The sequence below is a fragment of the Larus michahellis genome, chromosome W, assembly GCF_964199755.1.
Source record: "Larus michahellis chromosome W, bLarMic1.1, whole genome shotgun sequence".
NCBI lineage: Eukaryota > Metazoa > Chordata > Aves > Charadriiformes > Laridae > Larus > Larus michahellis.
Window position 1 is genome coordinate 11,192,369 of NC_133929.1, and position 22,611 is coordinate 11,214,979.

At 44.5% G+C, this 22,611-nt stretch overlaps 1 protein-coding gene across 1 annotated transcript in view; it reads left to right on the top strand.

The window, feature by feature from the left end:
• The window catches only part of LOC141735437 (SET-binding protein-like), a 343,864-nt gene that overhangs the window by 242,241 nt on the left and 79,012 nt on the right, over nucleotides 1-22,611 (top strand). The window contains exon 5 of the mRNA XM_074568194.1: nucleotides 11,993-15,455. Within this exon, the coding sequence (XP_074424295.1) occupies nucleotides 11,993-15,455 (3,463 nt within the window). The remainder of the gene's footprint in view (nucleotides 1-11,992; nucleotides 15,456-22,611) is intronic.

Genomic DNA, 22,611 nt, shown 5'->3' on the forward strand with positions numbered 1-22,611 from the left:
CTCTTCCCTTTCTTGCTTGATTTCTTACACCTGGGGATCGAGAGCTCTTGTGCTCTATGGAAAGCATCCTTGAAGATCTGCCAGCTCTGTTCTGCCCCCTTGTCCCTGGGGGTAGTTTCCCTGCTACTAGGGGATCCTATTGACTAAGTCTTTGAAAAGCTGGAGGTTTGCTTTCCTAAAATTCAGGGTCCTGACTATGCGCCTTCTCTGGCACATACCCCTCAGGACTGTGAACTCCACCAGTACGTGGTCACTGCAGCCCTGATGAGCTTACTTGCATTGGTGACTATGAGGTCCAGTATGGCATCCCCTTGGGTAGGGCTGTCTATTTCCTGTCTTAGGAAGTTATCATCAAGGCACTCCAGGAACCTCCTGGATTGTCTACAGCTCGCCATGTTACTTTTCCAGCAGATGTCAGGGTGGTTGAAATCCCCCAGCAGGACAAGAGCCTTCGAGCGTGATGCCTCCTGTAGCTGGAGGAAGAAGGCTTCATCAGTAGGCTCCCCTTGATCAGGTGGCCTGTAGTAGACACCAACCACAAGGTTCCCCTTGTTGCCTTGGTCTCTAATTCCTACCCATAAGCTTTCGATTTCCTCATGGCTATTCTTTAGGGACATCTCTTCACACTCTATCTGTTCCTTAACATAGAGGGCAACACCTCCAATCCTCCTTCCTCGCCTGTCCCTCCTTAACATCCTGTAGCCATCGATAGCCACATTCCAGTCATAGGATTCGTCCCACCAGGTTTCAGTAATGGCCACTATGTTATAGCTTTCCAGCAGCGTGGTAGCTTCCAGCTCCTCCTGTTTGTTGCCCATGCCGCGTGCATTCCTGTAGAGGCACTTCAGCCGGGCTGTTGGCTGTGTCGCCTTCTTAGAGGAGCACCCCTTGGGGTGTTTCATGGGTGTTTCCCTGTTGACTCCGACTACCTCAGGAGCCCCTGGCTTGTCTCCGTAAGACTTTGACTGTGATGCAGCATCCCCAGCATGCCTTGGGGCAACAGGTCAAAGGCCCTTACTAGCGCCCCGTCCCTCTAACCCTGATGTGTTATCCCACAGCTTGTCACAGACAAGCCTGATGTTATTATCCCCCTCCTCCTTCACATCTAGTTTAAAGCCCTGTCGATCAGCCCTGCAATCTCTTGGGCAAAGACCCTCTTCCCCCTTTGAGAAAGGTGTTTCCCATTTGATGCCAATAAGCCCGGTGCCACGTAGGCCATCCCATTGTCAAAAAACCCAAAATTGTGGTGGTGACACCAGCCACGGAGCCATGTATTAATAGATTGGATCCGTCTGTTCCTTCCAATGTCACTGCCTGCAACTGGAAGGAGTGAGGAGAAAATAACCTGTGCCCCAGGCTCCCTCAGCAACCTTCCCAAGGCCCTGAAGTCCCCTTTGATTGATCTTGGTCTACGAGTCGCAGCTTTCACTCCACCTACATGGAAGATCAGTAATGGGTAATAGTCCAAGGACTGTATCAAGCTAGGGAGTTTCCTGGTGATGTCCTTAACCCGGGCTCCAGGAAGACAGCAGACTTCCCTGCGAGGAGGGTCTACCCGGCATATTGGACCCTCTGTTCCCCTCAGGAGGGAGTCACCAACGACTATCACCCTTCTTTTCTTCCTTGTGGATGTGGTGATGATATGGGTGGTACACCTTTCTGACTGTGGAGATGTCTCTGGTGTAGATTGCCCATCATCCACATCCTCATTTGACTGGCCTTCCTCATCTAGTACCTTATATCTGTTGTTCAGAGGTACCGGGGGTGGGGGGCAGGGTGGGCAAGGAGGGAGTTCACCCACTGCCCCAACCATGAACTTCCCTCCTTTCGCTCCCTTCATTTAGGCTTCTGCCTGACAGGAGCAGGATACAGGAGCCCTTTGATCCCGGTTACTTTCTGCTAGGTGCTCCCGTTTCTGTATCAAGCAGAGCAGAGCCTGGCTCCACCAGTCTATTTCTTCTTCAGCCTCCCTGATGCTTCTTAACCTTTCAACTTCCTCTCTCAGCTCTGCCACCAGGCTGAGCAGATCATTTACCTGTTCACAACATATGCAGCAGTTCTCACAGCTGCCTCCCATTGCTAGTGAAAGGCTCTGGCACTCCCTGCAGCCTGTGACCTGGACAGCTGTGTTCCTGTGGGAGCTACATCTGTGTTCCCACATCCATTCTGGCTAAGGTTGAGTGCACAACCTTCTTCCTAGTGGAAGCCATAGCTAAGCTCCTTGGAGAGTGGGATGACAGCCCTTGTCGTGGTGCTCTCAGGTGATGCCCTGGGCGATGCCTACTCACTGCTTGCTTACTCGGTGCCCAAAGACCAGGATGCTGCGCTCCCTAAGGCTTCTTTTAGGTGTGTGTGTGTGGGGGGTGGAATTTATGTCTCATTTAGATCTGCTGCCGGAGGTGCTGGCTCCACCCACGCCTTCTCAGCTGTCACCGGCCCCCAGAACTGCCGGGTACCGGCCTGGGTTTGCTGCTTTTCCCAGCTTCGAAAAGCCCCAAAAACAAGCCCGTTACCGGCCTTTTTTTGCTGCAATTCCCTTCCCCAGTGTGGACTTACCTGCACTGGAGCTGGTCTCCTCGGTGAATAATATTTGGTGAGGACAGAGTCAGTCTAGAGGAATATTTCATATTTGCCTCTCGAAAGTCCACGCTCAGCCAGTGCAGAGGAATGGCAACAGGAATCCCAGTGGCTCCTCCTGTACCACATCAGTAGCCTGAGTGCATTGAATCAATGGCATTTGGCTTCACTTGTGCTTGCAGAACTATGTTGTGCAATGCTGCCCATCCTTGTTCCCGTGGGAACCACATTTCACTGGGCTCATCGAGATTGAAAGGCTCTTAGTATATCAAGTCTGTTTTACCAGTGGGACACGCTGCTTTACAGTAGCAGGGAATATGGCAAGTGAAATGAATTGTTAAAAAATGTGAAATATTCTTTTTGGTACCAAGTATGAGGAGGAATTGTTGGGATGAATCCATAACTGAGGTGTGTCTAGGGATGGAAGTGATTCCAGGGGAAGAGAGAAGATACTCTGAACAGTGAGATTTATTACACTAGGATATAGCCTCCCATAGGAAGGGGTTGAAGACTCATTGCTGCAATTGCTTAACACCAGGTTGGACAAAACACTGGAGGATATAGAGAGGATATTGTGTGAGCCGATGCAGGCAGGATGCAGGAACAACCACAAAAACACGGATGAAAGGCAAAGAACAAGTTTAATCTCGATACCTCACAGACCGGGGAATCTCTGAAGCAACACCCAGGCAGAGGCACACAAGCAGGGACTGCGGGCATCGTAGAGTGAGAGAGAGTCCTTGTTAGCAAGAGCGTGCGCAGACTCCCTGTTCTCGCTGATATTTAAAAGGGTTCAAACAGGCATAGTTTTCCCACTGTGCTTTGATCTTCTTCCACAACAGGCCAGGATTCTCAAGGGGCTAGATAAGGTGTCCCTGAGTCCATCACAGACTTCTGTTATCTAAGTGCAAGTGTTTTACTTGCAAGCAGCCAAGACTGAACAACAATTAGTGTGATATATGTGTTTCCCAGCACCCCAGGTGCAAGTCACTTGAGCATATTTACAATCCTCCTTGCTGATCTTCCGTTGCTTTCCCACAGATATATAGTCACAGATTTTTAAAGCTAGAAAGAGACATTGTGATCACTTAGTCAAACCTCCTGCATGACACATACCAGGGGATTTGCCTAAATGTATTCCTGTTACAAGTCCAATAGCTGTCATGCACTAATGCATATCGGTTAGAAAAACACCCAGCCTTGATTTAAAGGAAACTTCCGGTAATAGAGAATCCAATGCTACGATAAACTGTTCTCATGATTATTTAAATTCCCTATTAAAAATGTGGGCTGTGTTTCTCATCTCTGTTTTCCTACCTTCAGCTTCAAACCCTGTATCTGTCTGAAACTGAAGGACCTTCTGTGGCACTCTTGTCCCCATGTATTTTCAGTCCCTTTGATGTGTATCTCAGGTGCTTATAACACCAGGTTCACCTGTGCTTTATCTGATCTCCCTCTCTCTCCTCAAGTAGCTCTTGGAACCACTTACCTTCTGACAACTCTTCCAATGCCAGTCCTTCAAATAAGTTACATTTTGAAAAGAAAGAGGCATAACCTTGCTCCCTTAGCAATGGAAAAATGTATTTTGATGTCTGAAACATGTACTGCCTGCTTCTGATTTACCCTGTGTGCCAAGCTGCTTGGATAGGGGACTGTATCTTCGGTGTCAGTATTTTTATAGTTACTCAACTCAAGCACACAGTCAGCACTTAAGAGGAAGCAATAATAGGGATAGGAATGGTTTTACTTCATCAACATATGTAGAGCAAAGAAATCTACTTGGGTGAGTTACTAGAACAAGGGCAATTAAAAGGGCAATGCTCTGAAGTGCTGGCAGTACTGCACGATCGCTCTGTTTGGTCTCAATGTTTGCACTCCTAAGGGTCAGCATGTGCATAGAAATCACTGAATTTATACACAGGTTCAAGAATTTAAGGGTTTCTCCAGACCAGATCGTCAGCATAGGATAAGCTAACCTTCCTTAGAGGTGTAAACTAAAATCACCTGATGGAGGACTAAAGTCCTCAACAACTGTGTCATAGAAGCATCACCTCTAGTCTAGAAACAGAGATGTATGCCATGCTTTTGACATCTTCAACATGTGCAGTGAATTTCCCCAGTTATCACCTCATGGGGTTGCTGCTGGTTCTAGGAAAAACAGGAGAAGGATCAATTTTTATCTGCCAACAGCGGTGAAAAATAGGCACAGGTTATACGCAAACTGGGAGGATAAAGCTTCTGAAACTCCACCTCTCCTATAGCCTTTTGCAAATGGGGCAGGTTTCACTGCATGCCTTCTTGGACAGGTAGAAGGACTGTATGCAGTGCAAGGGAAGATGAGTGTATTCCTATTCCCTTCTATCAGAAGACAATTATTTTACTGGTGAAAGCAAAGGAGAATCCCACTTGGGAGTCTGATCTGAGACCAGCTGTCTGAGAGAGTCCAGACCATGTCCCATCTCCAGATGGTACACCCCACACCATTTCTAGCTTTGCACAGAGTGCAGTGACTTTTCAGTACATAACTAGTCGAGCCAGAAATTTGTCATGTATGACCTCTTTAGGTAGATTTTCCAAAGGGAACAAACCTCCCACATTTTGCTGCAGATCACTGAAGTTCATCTTTTCAGGGTGAATTTGCTGAAGGTACAGGCAATGCTTTCTCTGAATTCATGGTACTGGACTCAGATCTTAATCCAAGGAGGTGAGAAGACACTGTATATTTGACCTCTCCCACAAATTTTCATGAGCTTTAACCCAGCTGTGCCAGATAGATGTTCTGGCAGATTTCTGTACTTTTTGCTAATGCTGTTGCATATGCAATACTTCATGCTAGACCTTAGCTGCAATCAGGATGCTTTGAAAGAATTAATCTGGTGGTCAGTAACTGCTAAATGAAGTACATGTTAAAAGAATGATGAGCTAATTGACTGGAGCTCACAGCTTTTATGAGCTTCCCTAAATGCCTGTTTTCAGGTGAATTCAGCATCTTCTTGATATTTAAAGACTCAATTTATAATCAAAGTATTTAACTCTAGTGGAAAGAATCACTGGCCTCAATGGAAAAGCCATTTATATTTCCCCCACCCGTTGGAAAAAAAAAGTATTTAGGGTAAAACTGCAATTCCTATACTAAATGAAGGATAAAAGAAATTTTTCAATGCAAATTAAGCACTGCAGGCTTTTAAAAATTATAGCAGAAACACAGCGCACAGCTGCTCACATCCTTATTTCCAATTTAGTAATCTGAGACGTCTCGAAGCATTAATGTCGTAGACAACACCACAAACCTTTCAGAGATGAATACCCCTTACTGCTCATGTTTCTGCAGGTCCCAGTCCATCTTGGGATCCTTCTGCTGTTTGATTTTGGTCAAGTCACTATACAGAAATGCATTGCCCTCGACAACTTGAAATTACAGAGCAAAGTGGAAGAGCAGGGTGAGATAGAAACCTGGATGTGCAACATCATAGTTGCACACTGGGAAGAGTAGGTCAAGCTCCATGGGACTATACCACTTCTGAAGGGATGGAAGTACATTTTATTATGAATAATAAAGTCTTAATATCACTGCTGCTGCTAAGATCATTAGCAATAGTGTGCAAATCACCCAGTTTAAAGCTGGTAGTGAAATTAATTTGGAATAACTTTAGAATTTCTGAATTATTTAGCAAATCATGACGCTTTACCAGGGATGCATGAAAAATTATGATTTGCAGCCTTGTGAGCATCTTTGGATCCTTCCATAATCTCTGTGAATTGCTTTATCTTTTCCTTAAGGATAAGTGCCTTAGATAGGTATTCTTAAAACAATTATAATGCAAAAGCCCGAAATTCAGTTTCTCTGTATTGACACAATTACCCAAATATCTCAGGGAAAACAGAGCTACATAGCAATGGGAGTGCAAATGTGGAAGGACCTCCAGCAGCTTCAGTGAAGATCCTCCTGATCTGCGTGAGACTTGCACCACAGTCTGTGATGTTTGTGTTCAGTGAATGGACACAAACAGGTGATGCTTTGCTTTTAATTAACCCACCCCCACCCCATGCTGTGTCTTGCTCTCAAGTAGTCCCCCTGCAGCTTCATGTTAATTCCTGCCTCTCTTTCTATCTTTAATAAATGATACTCACCCCTGTGAGTGTGGTAGTGTTTGGGCTTTGTACTATTGAAGACTCAGGGAGCTGGGGAAGGAGTAAACTCTGGGAGCGATACATTTGATAAGCTGCTCTGGAAAATCCCCCTTCTTTGGCATGATAACAATGAATTTTATGTTAGTGCCTGATGATTTGTTTTCCATTAGTATTTTAATTGGAATTAAAGCCCCTACATCAGTGGGGTTTCTCAGAAGTCACTACTGCTCTTTACACTTCCAGCAAGTGTCATATGCTGGTTTGTGATCCCTCCTCCCTGGTTAGAGTCACTGAGGACCTAAAGGACTTCCTGAAACTATTTCAGACACTTGCTATTATGAACTGACTTGACTTGATCACAGACCCCTCCTATAAATTGATCACATCTCATGTCAATGACTGCTTAACCTGTAAACCTTGAGGCCAGAGTTACATTCCCCTGAACCTGCTGTTTCCTCTGCTTGGCATCTTTTATTTAGAGAGTAATGCTACCCCAGGAAGGCTCAATGCACTCACCAAATACATGAAATATCTCCAACCTGTAGTTCTGATTAGAGCCTTCAAATGACCAGTTTGCGGCTGTCCCATTGGGACACAAGAGGAAATGCTCAACTTTGAGCAAAAGTATGAGCTGAACCAGGACTATTTATTCATGTGTCAGAGCTAGAAATCTCAGTTTTTTCTTCCTCTCAAAGGGTTTTCTTCTCCAGTAGCATGTTTTCATGCACATCTAGGAAGCAGAAACTGAAGAGAAAGCTTTTTCAAGAGGAACAAATCACTTGGAGCTTCTCCAGTTTTAGAAGCTCCTTGTGAAGGACTAAAACAGAGTCTGATTTTTCAGGTGCCCATTGCATTTTCCACTTAGCCTCAGTGTCACCAGATTTATTCATTCAGTCTCAAAAATCTCAGGTTGACCTTTTGCTAGGCACCAAAGGTCTTTTTTCAGCAGTCTGGAGTACTTTTGAGTATAAGCTTAAGTTAAAGCAGATATGAGATCAGACCTGCCTTTGCTCTGAGCTGGCTGGTTACAAGGAAGGTCCACTTTGCATGCAATATCACTGCCATAGCAGAGTACTGTGCCTTCTCTGCATGGCTTGGAGACACCTGACCCAGTATCCAGCCGATCCAGGTGGCAAGCAGAGCAAATGCCCACATACATCCAAGCAGTCACAGCCTCATCCCATGGATTTCCAATGAGATGCCAGCTCCCAGTTGCCAAAATTGCTATTAAAAATGGCTTACAAGTTCCTAGACCACACAGAGGTATTATATGGTGTTTTGATGAGATTTGTTCTCACTGACGAGGCAGGGGTGGCTCTGAGATAAAAACGAGCACTTCCCAAAACTCTGATTCTAAGCAACATTATTCCTTTAGGAAAGCCTTACCTTTTTTCTTTCTTTTTTATTTTATTTCCAGCCTATAAAGAAAATAACAAAGGATAGTTTGTCCCCAGAGCACACTCTGATGTGTCACTGTGGATACCAATCCCCACAGATGCTCACAATGTTATTAATTTTTAAAACAAACTTGCTGATTGAGGTTCTGACTGCCTTTAAATTGTCTCTAAAAGGAGACTGTGTACTAATTAACACACAAAAGCAATCCATGATGTACCTTTTTCAAGTTTCAGGGTGATTAGAATATGAAAATGAAGAACACAATGGTGCAAATGTTTTAAAATCACAGCAGACAGCAATTAGTGACATGGGAACCAGCTGCTTATCTCTCCAGATAAAGCCTCTTAATAGGGAATTACACTTGAGGAGCCATTACACAGATGGATCTGTGAATGATTTAAAGAGGGGGCGTTGTAGCATTAACTTTGATTTGCAAGCCAGATTCTTGACAAGCTGTATGCATGTTACCTCCACAAAAAGGTGTGTTTAGAGAAGGGGAGTACCATCTCCTGTAAGCAATCAGATTTTTTTCGGGTGACAGGTTTCTCTAATTGTATATTTTATCTTTTTTTTAATTAGTTATATTCCTTTTTATTTGGATTTTTTTTTCTTCTCTAAGGTCTTGATTTGGTTGCTGGCATCTCCTCCCACTTTTTGCTTTGGGACTGGAAGTAGTGTGTGGATTTAGAGAGAAGCTTAGGTGAGGGAATGGGGAGGCAGTGTGAGACATCCAGTAGTTAAATGAAAAGAGTCCCCGAGGGATGGATTCTGCTGCTGGGTAATGCTTGTAGAGTAGGATGCTGCTTATCATGGAGCTGATACAGTCCCATCTTTTCAGTTGCAAGGGCTGCATGCCAGAATAAAGCTGTAAAGAGGAGCAATCGCATCTGCAGGTGCAGGGCTGCACAGGTCTGGCAAGGCAGGTGTAAACACACAGTCCCTCCTCCTCTGCTCTCTGGCTAGGGCTCTTCAGTTGCCAGTATATAGGATGTATCCTGCTCATAGGTCTACCCACCATTGCCAAAGCTGAGGACTGAAACTCATGAGTTTGGTGTTTCTATAAGGGAGAGCAAATAGTAAGTGTTATGCTGGAAGAAATTGCATGAGGAAACCCAGTGGACAGTTATGCCCTTGGGCAGACATATAGTTTTGACATTCCGCTTAGGAAATGGAGTCCCCTGATCCTGCAGACTGGTCATTTTTTGAAGGGCTATGGAAATCGGAGTGCTTATCCGTGTGATTAAATGCCTCTGGAGTTAGCACTTTTGATGACATAGGCATACCTTTCTGATGAATTGTAAGATAGATGATGTGGTGGCCTGTGGTGCTGGAGTAATGACAAGGCTATCATTAGGGATATGTTGGAAGTTGCATCACCATTTTATAATGTGCGGGATGAGGAAATGAGGCTGGAGGAGACAAGCAATATATCGGCATTCATCGCTGATATATAGCTGACCTCTCAGTTATGAGCCCTTATTAACTACCTTAAAATATAGATTATTGCTCCTTTTAAACTAGAGATCTTTGTGTGTGCAGTGGACTTAGAGGGACCAGGGTGTTGCCAGCATGTGATGTTTTCGCTCACTGCTGTAACCCTTTTTTTTTTTTTTTTCTTCCAAATGAAATTTTTCAGGTCATTTAATTTCACAGCTCAGCATTTTAGAAATAAAGTGGGTATTGGGAATTGCTTTGATTGCAGCCATAAGGCTAGGATCTGTGCAGAAGCAGCCTGGCCCTGCCTCAGTGTGGGTCCTGGGGGCCAAGAGAGGTCTCAGCCCATCATTTCCAGGGCTTTTCCAAGTCACAAATCATGGTACCTCAGGAAGATGATGTTTCATGGGGGTGAAGGGCAGCTACCTCCAGCACACTGGGACTTCACCAGGTGATGGCCACCTCCCTCACACCTCCTCATGTCCAGTTGACAGCACATCCGGCCTGTTGGCCTGGGGGGCAGGAGAAGCCCCAAACAGCTGAGGTAAAATGAAGCTCAGAAGCTTAGTCATCACTTTAAAAAAAATTTAAATAAAATCAAACCATCAAACTTCAGTGCCAATGCTGCCGATTTCCTTTTGACCCCTCCCTGGTCTCATCCTAAGGACATGGATATGGGTGGGCTCTATTTTCTGAAGGAGGGCACCAGCAGTGTGGGTTGAGGCCACTGTGCACTGTGTGGCTCGCGTGTAGGAGGCTACTGAGAGGAGGAGGAGGATGATGATCTGATTCAATCCCTGAGGGCTGTTTATGCTTTCGGCTCTTTTCTCAGGCTGAAGAAACCGGATGTCACTTACCCGCAACATCTGCAGCTCCACTGCAGCTGCGTGCTTTCATTTTCTCACTCCGCAATTCCTGGAAATCTCTGCTTTCCCTGAGCATGGCTGGTCCACGTGCATGACAGCTGAACTATCCACAGGATTTAAGAGTCCCTGATTACTCCTCAGATGATGGACCAGAACAGCTTCATTGTTATTGCCTATTCCTGAAAAGCCACATGCCCATTTTCATATGCACACAAAGGGTATCTCAACATCAGTTTGCCAATAACATGTATGTTTACTGGTCACTAAATAATGCACCATGGGCTTGGGGGTGTTTAGCACCTTTCAAATCCCTCTGAAGTTGCTCAGAACTGGGGACACCTCATTTCCCAGCTCAACACCCTCTTATGCTGACAGCCTCCTTGCTCCAAAACCTCAGTTGTAAACACCCTGAACAGGGATCTAACATAACACTGCTGATTGATAGAAACTTAATTGCAGCAAGGTGTTTGAAGAAACATGAGACACTTTGCAGTTGTTTTCTATTGTTCTTTCCTTGGTTACACATTTATTTTAAGTCTCTCATAATTTATTTGGCATTCAGAATGGTGTCATTACAGTTTGCTAAGAACTGTTGTTTGCGGTACTAGGTGTACAAAATCAGTTGCACAGTTTAATCCAGAGCTTTACAAAAAAAGCTCCTAAATGTAACAGGAGAAAACAAATGACTAGAAGAGGTCAATTAATGAAAGTAAAAAAAATAATAAATTTTTTCTTTGCTTTAAGAGACATTTCACGAGGTTACAGCCATAACAAACAATTTCTTTAGCTGAAGGAGGCCCACCAAGAAAAAAAATAGACTTTCTTTTGCTCTGTATCAGTCTTCAGCATAATTTTGTCCTTACTGTAACCTCTGTGGCTTGAAGAGCTGCTATCGGATTAAAAATCATATTGAAAATATCTCTTACCAACATTGCAAATAGCAGATTATTAAAATGGAAAGGGAGTAATGCAAATCCTGAACCTGCCAAGTATGCCTCACATACTTGACGCTATGCATATGATTTTAAGCACTAAGTTTGTGGGGATGACTTCTATGTGGAAATTTAAGCAAGTAAATCTTTGTAGATTCTGGCTTCGTAGGGAAGTGGACCCATGGGTTTTCCTTGTTTGTTACAACTTCCGAGATAATTTTGCATTTTTCTTGTTTCCAACAATGAGCTTAATTGCTGTTGTGGAGCATCAAGTTCTGTGAGGGATTATTTTTTTAGGAAAAAGGGATTCTCGCCAGGAGGCTGAGTTGCACCATTCATCCATTGAAAGGGAATATTTTACTTGTGTTTTAAATAAAAAATCAATAGAATATGTTTCCTTAGCAATTTAGCATTTATAGAAATATTTCCATTGTTTTTAGAGTGGGAAAACAAAACAAAACTTATTTACAGTGCATGAATCTAAATGCAAATTTGGCTCAAGTATAAGAAGACTTTATAAAGGCTTCTAAGCCTTACAAGGACATTGGTTAAGAAGAGTCATCATTCACTGTACAAATGAAGAGCTGCAACCAGGGATTATGAATGGACTGATAAACTAATTTTTTTTCCTTTTTATTTTCTTCTACCTTCCAGGTTTATGACAGGCCACAAAAACATTCTGCTCTGCACTATGATCTGGGCCTCCAACAAGACTTCACCAGTGACACCTTAAAATCAAAGCACCAGCAGAAAAGTAGCAACCAGCACCATCTTGACTGGTCAGCGAGCTCAGATACTGTATCCACTTCTCAAAGTTGCTTCATCAACATAGAACCCAGTCGAGAAACAGTTAGTGCCACCAAGGTCCCTGCTCTGGAGACAGGAGTTTCCTTCAGCAAATCCCAAGCAACGAAGTCCTGCTCCAGCAGCACATGGGGACAGCTGTCGGCCAGTAGTAAAGAGCTTGCCATTTGCAGTGCAGTCCCATCACCCAACAACATCAGCGCGGCTGCCCAGCCGAGCAACACCTCGGAGTGCAATGGACTTTTGTCTCTCGGTGATCAAGAGGGAGATGTGCAGCTGGAGGCCCCCGATCAGCCCATCAGGAGTACAAAGAAGTCCAGCAAAAAGGACTTGATAAGTCAAACCATCCAAACTGCAGACATTGAATGGGTGAAGAGTGCTCAGAAAGCATTTGACAGCAAATCCCATGACAGCATGGAAGGGAAAAAGGAGTCTTACTCGATGGACAGTGTGTTGGATACGTCACCCTTGAAGCAGAATCCCACTTCTGCTAGGAGTTGTGAAAGTGACACCAGTCATGTACAAATTACTATCCCTATAAAGTCTCCAACAACAGTTACATCTGTCCACAAAAGGAAAAAGAGGCAATCCACAAAATCTTCCATGGAGAAAACTATCCAGGAGAAAAGCCTGCCTTCTGTACTTGCTATGAGCAGTGAAGTGGCAAACAGGACTAGCTCGGAACCAGAGGGTAGTAAAAAAGATCTTCGATCCACAAAGCCAGGGAAAGCGATTGAAAACAAGTCCCCCTTAGTAACTATCAACAGTGGTGTGCTCACTGACAAAGCTTCCCCCAACAGTGCTACCAGACTCAGAAAATCTGTAGCTGTGACATCCACTCTCCTGCCCATCGATCTTCCCACAGCTGGCAAATTATCTGAGGTCCAGCACCCCAAACTTGCAGCTAAGCGACGATGGACCTGCAGCAAACCTAAATCTGTCCTTCGGGAGACCTCCATGACAACATCTGAGAAGCTGATGGTGGAGCCTCCTTCAGCCTATCCCATCACACCATCCAGCCCTCTGTATACCAATACAGACAGTCTTACTGTGATCACACCCGTCAAGAAAAAAAGAGGACGACCAAAGAAGCAGCCATTGCTCACTGTTGAAACGATTCATGAGGGAACCTCCACCAGCCCAGTGAGTCCAATCAATCGTGAATTTCCAGGAACAAAGAAAAGGAAGAGGAGACGGAATCTGGCCAAGTTGGCCCAGATGGTCCCGGGAGAGGACAAGTCCATCAGTGAACTCAAGTTTCACAAAAAGGTTGGGAAGCTTGGGGTCTTGGATAAGAAGACCATCAAGACCATTAATAAAATGAAGACCCTCAAGAGGAAGAATATTCTCAATCAGATCTTGTCCTCCTGCTCCAGCAGCATAGCTCTGAAAGCAAAGGTCCAGCCACCGTCTAGTGCTGGGCCAACCACCATTGATGCCAGACTAGGGAAGCAGATCAATGTCAGCAAGAGAGGGACAATCTACATTGGTAAAAAACGGGGCAGGAAGCCAAGAGCAGAACTGCAGCCTCAGCCAGAAGAACCTAAGACAGCCATCAAGCACTCAAGGCCTGTTTCCAGCCAGCCAGAAAACCCAGCAGTGCCTTCCAACCTGCAGTCACTTGTGGCATCGTCACCAGCAGCTATTCATCCGCTTTCGACACAGTTAGTGGGGACTAATGGCAACCTTAGCCCTGCAAGCACTGAAACAAATTTTTCAGATTTAAAAACTATGCCAAATCTTCAACCTATCAGCATTCTTCCTACAAAAACCCAGAAAGGAATGCACAGTGGAACTTGGAAACTGTCTCCACCCAGGTTAATGGCTAATTCACCTTCCCACCTCTGTGAAATAGGTTCTCTGAAAGAAGTCACACTGTCGCCAGTGAGTGAGTCTCACAGTGAAGAAACCATACCAAGTGACAGTGGGATAGGTACAGACAACAACAGCACTTCTGACCAAGCTGAGAAAAGCTCAGAATCCCGCCGGAGATACTCCTTTGATTTCTGCACCCTGGACAATCCAGAGGCTATCCCATCTGACACCAGCACAAAGAACAGGCACGGTCACTGGCAGAAACATCTCATTGTGGGTAACTTTCTCTCTCATGAGAGTATTAAAAAGCCAAAGCACAAGAGGAAAAGGAAAAGCCTGCAGAACAGAGATGACCTCCAGTTTCTGGGAGACCTTGAGGAACTCATCAATAAGTTTCAAGTTTTCAGGATTTCCCATAGAAGTTACACATTTTATCATGAAAATCCATATCCCAGCATCTTCAGGATTAATTTTGATCACTACTACCCTGTGCCATATATCCGGTATGACCCATTGCTCTATCTTCGCAGGACCTCTGACATGAAGTCTAAGAAGAAGCGTGGTAGACCTGCCAAAACCAATGACACCATGACAAAGGTGCCTTTTTTACAAGGGTTCGGTTACCCTATTCCCAGTGGGAGTTACTATGCACCCTATGGAATGCCTTACACATCAATGCCTATGATGAATCTTGGTTACTATGGTCAGTATCCAGCTCCTTTGTACCTGTCTCACACGCTTGGAGCGGCTTCCCCATTTATGAGACCTACCGTGCCCCCACCCCAATTTCATGCAAACTCTCATATGAAGATGTCCACCACTGCCAAGCATAAAGCGAAACATGGAGTGCACCTACAAACACCTGTGGGAATGGGCCTTGGAGACATGCAGTCCTCTTTGGCTCCTCCAAAGGTTGGAGGAACAAGCCTTTCAAGTGGCCGACTTCACAAAAGGAAACACAAACATAAGCACAAGCATAAGGATGAACGCATATTGGGGACACATGAAGATCTGAGTGGTCTCTTTGCTAGCAAGTCCACTGGCTTCTCCAGCCATGCGATCAACGAAAGGTTAAGCGGCTCAGATAAAGACCTCTCATTGCTCAACGAGAAAAGCAAGCATAAAGAAAAGCAGAAGCACCAGCATTGTGAAACCGGACACAAAGGCTCAAAGAGTAGCTTTGAAGTGGATACGCTGTCTACATTATCACTTTCTGATGCCCAGCAGTGGACACAGAGTAAAGATAAAAGTGACTCAAGCAATGATCCCACTGACTCTTGCACAAAGAGATACTCTGGTAATACTGAGAGTAATGGAAGGTCAGAGTCCCTGGACATGTTTGGTGAAATGAATTCCTCGAGTGAGAAGTGGGACAACGATGTAAGTGGGAATAAAAGAAGAAGCTTTGAAGGGTTTGAAACTTACAGGGAAAAGGACATTCAGTCCTTCAGGACAAATAGGAAGGACAGAAGTACTTATGATTCTTCAGTCTCTTCAGGTAAGCTCTGCTTTATTCTATTTTAACTTACTACATTCAAATTTCAATGATGAACAAAGAGGGACTTGCCATTTACAGCAAATATGTTTATGAGTCAATAACTTCTCTGGCTTTTTGTAATTGATTCCCATTCTGCATCCAAACTTTGGGGGGATCAACAAGAAAGTTTGCCAAACATTAAGCCAAAACATTTAAAAGTCTTTGAATTGTTATACAGAATTTTTATAAATATTTGTCCTGCCTCTGCATATCTCTCATAGCTTGTTGCACTTCCTCCAAAAATTTCACCATTGCATTCTGCAACAGCAGCAATTATAATCACAGAATCACAGAATGATAGGGGTTGGAAGGGACCTCTGGAGATCATCTAGTCCAACCCCCCTGCCAGAGCAGGGTCACCTAGAGCAGGTTGCACAGCAATGCGTCCAGGCGGGTTTTGAATGTCTCCAGAGATGGAGACTCCACCACCTCTCTGGGCAGCCTGTTCCAGTGCTCTGCCACCCTCAAAGTAAAGAAGATCCTCCTCATGTTTAGGTGGAACTGCCTATGTTCAAGTTTGTGCCCATTACCTCTTGTCCTGTCACTGGGCATCACTGAAAAAGACTGACACCCACCCTTTAAGTATATATAAGCATTTATAAGATCCCCCCCCTCAGTCGTCTTTTTTCCAGACTGAAGAGACCCAAATCCCTCAGCCTTTCTTCATGAGAGAGGTGTTCCAGTCCCCTAATCATCTCCATAGCCCTTTGCTGCACCCTCTCCTGCAGTTCCCTGTCCTTCTTGAGCCGGGGAGCCCAGAACTGGACACAGTACTCCAGATGCGGCCTCACCAGGGCAGAGTAGAGGGGGAGGATGACCTCCCTCGACCTGCTGGCCACACTCTTCTTGATGCACCCCAGGATGCCATTGGCCTTCTTGGCCACAAGGGCACATTGCTGCCTCATGGTCATCCTGCTGTCCACCAGGACTCCCAGGTGTCTTTCCACAGAGCTGCTCTCCAGCAGGTCAGCCCCCAACCTGTACTGGTGCATGGGGTGATTCCTCCCCAGGTGCAGCACCCTACACTTGCCCTTATTGAATTTCATAAGTTTCTCTTTGCCCAGATCTCCAGCCTGTCCAGGTCTCTCTGTATGGTGGCACAGCCTTCTGGTGTGTCAGCCACCCCTCCCAGCTTTGTGTCATCAGCAAACTTGCTGAGGGTGCAACTCCATCCCCTCATCCAGGTCATTGATGAATATGTTGAACAGGACTGGACCCAGTACTGACCCCTGGGGAACACCACTCGTCAATGACCTCCAACTAGACTATGTGCCCCTAATCATGACCCTCTGAGCTCTATCTTTCAACCAGTTTTCAATCCACCCCACTGTCCATTCATCTAACCCACACTTCCTAAGCTTCCCTATGAGGATGCTGTGGGAGATGGTGGCAAAAGCCTCGCTGAAGTCAAGGCAGACAACATCCACTGCCCTCCCCTCATCTCTCCATCCAGTCATGCCATCATAGAAGGCTAGCAGATTAGTCAGACATGATTTCCCCTTGGTGAATCCATGTTGACTACTTCTGATAGCTTTCTTTTCCTCCACATGCCTTGAGATGATGCCCAGAATGAGCTGTTCCATCATCTTTCCAGGGATGGAGGTGAGGCTGACCAGCCTGTAGTTCCCCGGGTCCTCCTTCTTGCCCTTTTTGAAGGCTGGAGTGACATTGGCTTTCCTCCAGTCCTCAGGCACCTCTCCTGTTCTCCAGGACCTTTCAAAGGTGATGGATAGTTGCCCAGCAATGACTTCTGCCAGCTCCCTCAGCACTCTCAGGTGCATCCCATCAGGACCCATGGACTTGTGGATATCCAGTTGACCTAATTGATCTCTCAATTGATCCTCCTCAGCCAAAGGGAAGTCTTCCTTTGTCCAGACTTTCCCTGTTACTTTCTCCAAATCTGGGACTCCTGAGGGCTGGCCTGAGCAAAGCAAAGAAGGCATTCAGTAACTCCGCCTTCTCCGCATCCTCTGTCACTATGGCACCTGTCTCATTCAACAGCGGGCCCACATTTTCTCTAGTTTTCCTTTTGCCTCTGATATGCTTGAAGAAACCCTTCCTCTTGAGCTTGATATCCCTTGCCAGGTTTAATTCCAAGGAGGCCTTGGCTTTCCTTGTTTTGTCCCTGCATGCTCTGACAGCATTCTTGTAATCTTCCCAAGTGGTCAGTCCCTTCTTCCACGTGCTGTTAACTTCCTTCTTCCACTTGAACTTTTTCAGAAGCTCCCTGCTCAACCATGCAGGTCTCCTGCTTCCCTTGCCTGATTTCTTGCTCTTAGGGATGCAGGGTAATACCTGTTGGCAAGGTAGGCATCCCTTTTATTGGTGTCTAATGTCGCAGGGTGGTAGTCATTGCCCAGCCTTTGGGAGTACAGCCACGGTACTGAGGAGAGAGTGCTCTGTCCCACAAAGCATACAAAAGTCATTTGTTGGGCCAGATGCATGGGAAGTTGTGGAGCTGGATCAGTGTCCCATGACTGGTGTGGTGTACTGCTGATCCAGAGGGACCCATCACAGTGATAGTTGGGCTGAATACATGGAGACCCTGGGTACAATCCTAGTGTAAATCTGTCACTTCCAGTCTGCAGGTGTTGTGTAGACTAATTATCCTGAGCATTGAGTGGCTGTGGGAAAGGACTGGTATCATTGAAACAATAAACCCTAGCCGATTGAAGAGTTTTAGAACTCATGACTTGTTAATATAAGCTGGGTAGATGGGGAGGCAGGAAGCTCCTTTCGGCTGCTAAGGACATCTGTTCCTCTCCTGCGGGTGGGGGGAAGAAATCTGAATCTTGTCTGAGAGACTGAATTGTACTTTACAATAGGGAGCTGCTTTTGTGATGGCACAGAGGCAGGTGTTTAAATGAATTTAGCTTGGGAGCAAGCCCAGAGCTCCTGCACCATCAAATATTTATCACAAAGCAGACTTCACACTTGGTTCTGAAAAAGGGTGAGCTTTACTTAACCAACCAGTGGTGGATGAGATTCTGATGTACTAAAAAAAGATCTTCAAAGAAACGTAATTCATAGCCTCCAAAATGAAAAGAGAATCAGCTGAGAACACAGAGGGAGCAGAGAATTTGTATAACCTGCCAATGTAAGGCTCTTAAGTATTTTATTGACTTGTAACTGATTGAGATCCAAAGACTGCTCATGCTTAAGCCACCTAGATGTTTCATTTCCTTCACTGAGACCAGGATCTGGACTATAACAATGAAAAGCAGTCTAAAATGAGAACATATGCCATGAAAACATTCCGATTCATGATATTGTATTATCAGACCAATTGCAACACCCAGAAATGAGATGCCCAGAAATATTGGAAAAGGGACTGAATTCAGTCACTGGTTATATCAGGGTTGCTACATGCAAAGAACAAAATTATTCTCCACCAAGTGCTGCAATGGCTATTGCATTAAGGAAGTTATATCCTAGCAGACAAGGGTTAAAAGTCTTCAAATTTTTTAACAAGGTTATTTCTCATTTTTTTAGTGGAAGTTAATGATTTCACAGTTTGATAACAGTTGTATTTGTGGCCTTTTTGCTTTCTGAACAGATGTTTGCTAAACCTGTACTTTCCAATTTAATATATTTCACTTAGGCATAGCAAATTGTCAAGAGAAAATTCTCAGCACTGCTGAACCCAAATGAGTTTCCAAAGTAGGGGCATGATCCGTACCAAGATGACTTGGAAATATAATTTGTGAAGAAAAAGTCCATTTTGTGTTATTTTCCTTCAGTTTATTGTCCATGACGATAAAAATGTAAGATGGAGTGGTAGAACTTGCAGTAGGAGCCTCATCAGATTTGCTGTTTAAATTTTTAAAACTGGTTCTCATTTAAACTAAAATTTTTATTTTTACTTTTCATGATTACAACTGAACATCATTCCCCGTGACCTAATCCGTCAAGTCACAGATTATGAACTGGTTTCTTCATTGTCAATTATTTAGATGGGAAAATCATCAGCAGTTAGCTAAACAGAGCCAGCTAACCAGAGCCATACCTTGCACTACAAGGAAAAATACTAAAACTAAAGAGCTCTGCCAAGAAAAGCCTGGAGCCAAGACTGCTCATTAAAACCGAGGAACATCTGTCTACTTATGACTGTCTAAGATCTCAGTGCAGCTCTTTTTCCTCTCTGCCTTTGCACTTCACCGGAATTCCCTACAGAGGTCCGCACTTGAGTCTAGCCGTAACTATTAACTGGTTCCCACTGAGGAGGGATTAAACTTTTCCATGATAACCTTGACCTTCTTTCTCCTAATTCACCTTGCATTTCCCTGAGGTTGCTAAACAGTGATTGACTAATCATAAAAATAAAAGGTAAAAGAAAAAAAAAGCCCTATGAGAACATATAGCTCTGTCCCAGGAGGCAATTTCCATAGCCTGACTGTTCTTGCCATTCGGTATTTGTCATCTTTTGTAATATAAAAATAATATATAACAGAGATAAAAGGAGACATCCTGAATATTCAGATGAAAGCTGAAAATAGATTTATATCACAATTTGAGTGTTATCTTTACTGCATGAGCATTTCGGCATGCTCAGTGATGTCATTTGCAACTTCATTGTATGTTGCTGGAGATGAAATATGGAGCAAAAACCACCCATGCTTGGTAGAGATACCTGTGATAAGAGTGATGAGAGAACCGTTTAGTGGTCTTTGGCATTCAGGCATTGCAGTTTATTTCAATGTAGTGTGCTGGTGCAGGTGCCGTTGTATTGTTGTTACTTTTATTAGTGTTATCTGTGTTGTAACAGCACTTAGCCATTTCTGAAAAGATCAGTGTTCCCTGTTGCTATGTAGTGGTCATGCATATGGTAGAAAACAGTCCTGCCATATAACCTTAAAGCCTATGTATGATTTTACAATCTAGAAAGTATAAAGATATGAAGGGAAGAGTTGTCCCTCTTACTTTCTAGAGGAGCTGTTTGCAGTTCTGGCAAAAATAATCTGTACTGGAGTGAAGGGTCCCATGTAGGGAGTGCTACCAGCCACCTTGGTTGGCCACAGCAGACGTCCATTCCCTGTACTGCACCAGCTTGGACTGTCACTGGCCATTCATTAGTGGGGACCTTGTGAGCTTTGGCTCATTTTACATCTCTTGGGACCTCTTGGGGTTAAATGTACAGTGTTAATGCATATGGCTATTCTCCCAGTGCACTGCCTGTTTCTCCACCATCGTTCTGGAGAAACTGGAGTCCTTTCCATAAACGCTAATTAATAACTCTTCCCACCTTCCTTCCCATCCACTCCCCATGACCTGTTGCTTCCTGCTGCATTTTTCTGATATTGCTATTTTTGTAAGATTCCTTGTGCTCACCTAACCTTCCTGCATTTAGAAAGACTAATTAATCAAAACTAATTAAACTCTGCTTTCCTGCTTGGCTGATGCAGAAAACTAGTCCAGTGGCATTAGTCTGGTCTATAGGCAAGGATACAGCAGAAGGTGTTTCAGATCCTGCCTTGCCACAGTCACACTGTCAATTGGGTGCATCCTAAGCTGAAATTTCAAATTGTGTGCACCAAGAATTGACTCAGTTGACTCTCTCCTTCCACTCCCCACAGCCAGAGGCACACCTCATGCATTGGCAAAATGTTGTTGGGGCCCCTCTGGCGCTCCATGACCTGGGACACTGTGCGCAGATGGATGGCTGATCCTTTCATCTGCTCTCCAGTAGTTTCTAAAGCCCCAGGTGAGAGACCCAGGGAGAGGCCACAGATTGGTGTCACAGCTGGGCTGGGGAGACTGAGAGCAGAGCTGTATTTTAAAGAGGTCCTCATTGCAAACTCCACATCTCCTTGTCGCGTGGCTGCCTGCTTTGCTTTAATAAGTGATGCTGAAGAAGAGACTTGCATTGCTGATGAGACGGTCTCGATGCCATAGCTTGTGCCTTGGAAAAAAGCAGGAATGATTACCTCTTCCCTATTTCCTTAGGTGGGCAAATGAGGAAAATCACATTTAACATTTTAAGGTGCATAGATAAGATGGCAATTTGTATATATAACCTGTCTGATTATGTCCTAGTTACAATCATTACAGGCCAGGATGCAGCTAGGGGTGAAGCAGAGGTTAAAAGTCACTATATGCAGGATTTTTCTTTGTAGTGAAACTAATCAAGCTCTATGCTACTTTATGCTCACAGTATTTCTGCCTCTTTCTTTTTTTCAAACCGATGATTATACAAGCAAAGATTGCCTTGCTTGCATATTGGGCATTATGGCTCAAAGATCAGCTAATAAGAACATGGGTTTCATCACATATAGCACAGACACCATGCACAGTAAATTTACAGGAATATAAAGTTAATCATATGCAGCAATTAGGAAGGTAGTAATCATAGAATCATAGAATCTTCATGGTTGGAAAGGACCTTTGAGATCATCGAGTCCAACCAAACAACCTACAATCTCTGCCACTAGAGCATGCCCTGAAGTGCCACATCTAGATGTTTCTTAAACACCTCTAGGGATGATGACTCAACCACCACCCTGGGCAGGCTGTTCCAGTGCCTGACCACTCTTTCAGTAAAGTAATCATCAGTCTCCAAATGCTGGATAGTTAGCATAACAAACATGCTTTACAAATTAATGCATAACTCACCTACAAGATCCCCCACACCTTCCCCCCTCAACGTCCAGCAGTGCTACAAGCTGAATTTCTTCTGATTTGACCTTTCCTCCTCAACTAGTCTGTATGGTGCTGGTTTAACTCTGAAAGAATCAGTATCAGCTTTAGATGGAGGATGGGCATCACACAGTGAGTAGTGTTTGGCCCTATGACTTGAGGGGGAGAAGAGGGGCTGTGCCGCGCATGCGTACATATATAAGCCATGTTTATTAAATGCACGATTGAATGTGGTATTTATTTGAAGTTATTTTCTAACATCTTTATTTTAAAAGTGCCCTTGTTCCTGTTAAAAAGCCTTATGTTGGGTGATTAAACCTTCCAAAGGGAGAGTAGGAGGAATCCTGGAGGAAGGGAGGAGAAATGACAATCAAACGAATGAACAGCATTCATCTCATGTCAGTACAAACACACATATAAGTAACCATACTCTGCTGAGGAGTGTCATTTATCCAGATGAGTTTTCTTCCCTGACAAAACACAG